Raw genomic sequence first — 3,916 nt, forward strand, 5'->3', positions numbered from 1 at the left:
GCTATCTTACAAAAATAAAAGTGTCACATTCATGAAACTTGCTCCATTTATTGGTACTAGTCCTAGAACCATACCCTGAAAAATGCTTGAGGGTGGGATTCATAGAAGCCTCTTTTGGTGGGGGGGCATTTTATGACAGGCCTGGCCATCACAATATGCCCCCCCTTGCTATCTTACAACATAAAAGTGTCACATTCATGAAACTTGCTCCATTTATTGGTACCAGTCCTAGAACCATACCCTGAAAAATGCTTGACGGTGGGATTCATAGAAACCTCTTTTGGTGGGGGGGCATTTTATGACAGGCCTGGCCATCACAATATGCCCCCCCTTGCTATCTTACAACATAAAAGTGTCACATTCATGAAACTTGCTCCATTTATTGGTACCAGTCCTAGAACCATACCCTGAAAAATGCTTGAGGGTGGGATTCATAGAAACCTCTTTTGGTGGGGGGGAATTTTATGACAGGCCTGGCCATCACAATATGCCCCCCCTTGCTATCTTACAACATAAAAGTGTCACATTCATGAAACTTGCTCCATTTATTGGTACCAGTCCTAGAACCATACCCTGAAAAATGCTTGACGGTGGGATTCATAGAAACCTCTTTTAGGGTGGGGTGCATTTTATGACAGGCCAAACAATAGTTGCATTGGTTGAAATGACAGTGGACAGTTAATGATGGTTCCTTCGGGGCATTATGTGCATCCAGGGCACAAGTACGGTTGATCAACTGGCGGCCTTTGTACACATTGGTGGTGGTACCACTGCTGACAAATGTCACAGCAAATCTGAGAAAACAATAAATACTTGTTATGTAAGGTATGCATTATGGGATTTTGTTATGATAATAGAATATCTCTAATGTATTTCCCACTAACATTCTAACCATTCCTTCAATAATCGAAATCTTTCAAAAACATAAATGTTGTGTTATGAGAAAGAAATACATTTTCAACAAAAATGTATGGAAAAACAAGCAAAACATTAATCCTTTATCAGTTAATGCTGAAGATGCCAAATATAGTAGCAATTACCAACGCAAATGTTATGTTGATAAAGTCTGGAAACATATTTCTGCTAATTTTCTTTATTTGTAATGTGCAATAGGAAATTACCCAATGTTCTTCATCCTGCTCCTCCATCCCGCAGTAAAAGCAAAGCCTGCTTAGATCATCTGTTGAGACAAAACGTAATCAATATCTTCAGATAAACCACATTACAGATTTGGGGTCAAGGTGACCCATTCCAATTTTTGACTAAAAGGTCAATTATATAAGGACACATTTGTTGTGGTCTTTTATTATTTTGTGTGAAGAAAAGGCAAAACACACACAAACACATAGATTTTCTAAATGATTAAATCTGAGCACAGAGGAGCCATCTGCTCCTTCTTTCACTCTCTCCTTACCCTCTTTAGAATGGGAACCTGCACAATGTCATTACAAAACATCCAAAAACTTCTTTCGCACTGTACGCATCAATTTAAGTTTGGTTCTCATGGTTCTTTTGTTGTTCATCACATTAGCTTTACAGCTTAGATTATAATAAATTCAAGGTAAAAATTAACTGAGGATATCAGTTAAAAGTAATACACACCAATGAGCACATTGAAAGGAGGAAGATGGGGAAATCTCACATCTTAAATAAACCGCAGAATTGAAAGGGTGTGTTAGAGTGTGACGTGTGTAGCCTATATGAAATTGCAGTTGAAGATGCCTGCCTGCGATGCTTCATATGTTATCTGTTTGGAGTTGAGATACACAATATACTGTATGTAGTGACTATTTACCCTAATCTATACTTAAGCCACTGTGTTGCTTTTAAAACCCTGATAATGTCCCTGGTCAACAGTACCAATGGTCCAAGCAGTGATACAATACAACAATTTGCATGGCACATTATTAATATACTAGGTTATTGATGCATACTTATGAGATACAATTAATAAAAGTAACTACATGAAGTCATTGACAATGTTGAGAAAAGGTAACAAACCAGATTCTCTGAGGAGAGAAGTAGCAATGTCCAGCCTCAGCTCGTGCACTGCCTTCTGTGAGCTTTCAAACTCAATTGACTCCCCCAGTAAAATCTTCTCTGCAAACTGAAGAGAACCTTGATTAGTATATGGACTGCATGGTCTATGATTTTACCCTCAAATGGAATACAGACAAATTACCCAACAGATTTAAAGAATGACATGTGAATGACAATTCAATACATCTTTGATCAAGATGTATAAAAGCAAGTCAAGATATTCAGTCTAATTGCTACTGAATTTGAGTTTGAGAGTAATGTTTAGCTAAATGCATTTCACACTCACTTTTAAGGCCAGGACACCACAGGATGTGCTGTCTTGTTGGCGATTATGGGGGAGGGTGCTGCATGTCCATCTTGACACCTTGCAGCCTTTCATCCTCATAAAGGCTCTACAGTATGTATATAGTACATGTGTCAAGATGCAGCACATCATTGTCAAAATACTCATAAAACACCGGAACTAGTACACTGTATTAAATGTACCTTGTAGACTGCAGGCACACCTTCGTTTTGCCTTTCCCTTCTCCAAGTGGATCCAAGAAGAGGGTTTTCTTCTCATGGGGGTACATTACCTTGTATTATTCACATGGAAACACAACATGCATTAGGCAGGAACCATACATTACGCAGGTACGATGTAGGGTATTGTTTAGATTTGATCAATAATAAGTGACAGCATGTATGTGTGGCCCGGTTATCTTGCAAATCACTAATTATATATGGTGTATACAGCACTATAGATACAGATTGGAGCTTAAAATATGCTCCTATTCTCACCACCAACATCCAATGATGGTTCTCGTTCACAATTCCCACGATGACTGTGTGCCATTGGATCAACCTGAGAGTAGTTGCACAAGTATTACATTCCTGTTGAAAAATGCACATTTGCAACATTTACAAAAGCAAAGTTATTCCAATCATGTACATACCCGGATTCTTCCAAATGTGTGTTTCCAGATGGCGGTCATAGCGTAGCTGTCAATAACAGCTGCTTGACCGTCATTGCGCTGGTTGATTTTTCTGGGTATGGTTCTAGGACTGGTACCAATAAATGGAGCAAGTTTCATGAATGTGACACTTTTATTTTGTAAGATAGCAAGGGGGGGCATATTGTGATGGCCAGGCCTGTCATATAATGCCCCCCCCACCAAAAGAGGTTTCTATGAATCCCACCCTCAAGCATTTTTCAGGGTATGGTTCTAGGACTGGTACCAATAAATGGAGCAAGTTTCATGAATGTGACACTTTTATTTTGTAAGATAGCAAGGGGGGGCATATTGTGATGGCCAGGCCTGTCATATAATGCCCCCCCCACCAAAAGAGGTTTATATGAATCCCACCCTCAAGCATTTTTCAGGGTATGGTTCTAGGACTAGTACCAATAAATGGAGCAAGTTTCATGAATGTGACACTTTTATTTTGTAAGATAGCAAGGGGGGGCATATTGTGATGGCCAGGCCTGTCATATAATGCCCCCCCCACCAAAAGAGGTTTCTATGAATCCCACCCTCAAGCATTTTTCAGGGTATGGTTCTAGGACTGATACCAATAAATGGAGCAAGTTTCATGAATGTCACACTTTTATTTTGTACGCATAGCATATATGCTGACAAAGACTATGTAACATTTGTAAACATATTTAGATTATTAGATGACAACTATGTAAAATTAAACAATACATTTTAAAGCACGTTTATACAGACATCCATCCATCCATCTTCTCCCGCTTATCCGTGGTCGGGTCGCGGGTCGGGTCGTTTATACAGACAGGACGTAACAATAATGATAAAAAAAACCATTTAAAAAAACAAACTGAAAAGGAAGTGACGAACGAATTTCGACACCTCAAATACGGAGCGAAAAGTTAAAC

At 39.1% G+C, this 3,916-nt stretch overlaps 1 protein-coding gene across 2 annotated transcripts; it reads right to left on the reverse strand.

Annotated features, from left to right (window-relative positions):
* Window positions 1-621: 621 nt before the first annotated feature.
* On the reverse strand, window positions 622-3,127 carry LOC117540533 (PHD finger protein Alfin1-like). Of its 2 annotated transcripts, XM_034207268.1 has the most exons (7): window positions 2,976-3,125; window positions 2,821-2,884; window positions 2,527-2,615; window positions 2,327-2,432; window positions 2,002-2,107; window positions 1,122-1,180; window positions 622-794 (listed from the first exon to the last, which is right to left on the reverse strand). In XM_034207268.1, exons 2-7 carry the CDS (start codon window positions 2,827-2,829, stop codon window positions 702-704), a joined length of 462 nt encoding a protein of 153 aa, XP_034063159.1. In that variant the 5' UTR covers window positions 2,830-2,884; window positions 2,976-3,125; the 3' UTR covers window positions 622-701. The 2 variants fall into 2 exon arrangements, with proteins under 2 accessions (XP_034063159.1, XP_034063158.1); XM_034207267.1 differs by having other exon boundaries at window positions 2,821-3,127.
* Window positions 3,128-3,916: the final 789 nt, after the last annotated feature.

This window comes from Gymnodraco acuticeps, unplaced genomic scaffold (assembly GCF_902827175.1).
Source record: "Gymnodraco acuticeps unplaced genomic scaffold, fGymAcu1.1, whole genome shotgun sequence".
Classification (NCBI taxonomy): domain Eukaryota; kingdom Metazoa; phylum Chordata; class Actinopteri; order Perciformes; family Bathydraconidae; genus Gymnodraco; species Gymnodraco acuticeps.

Bases quoted from the DNA above. Each gene is read 5' to 3' on its own strand.
- LOC117540533 (XM_034207267.1), bottom strand. From the start codon at position 2,940: ATGTTGCAAATGTGCATTTTTCAACAGGAATGTAATACTTGTGCAACT. The intron at 2,433-2,526 runs GTACATTTAATA...TACATACTGTAG, and splicing joins GTGTGCCTGCAGTCTACAAG to AGCCTTTATGAGGATGAAAG. The intron at 1,181-2,001 runs GTTTGTTACCTT...TTGTCTCAACAG, and splicing joins TTCTCTCCTCAGAGAATCTG to ATGATCTAAGCAGGCTTTGC.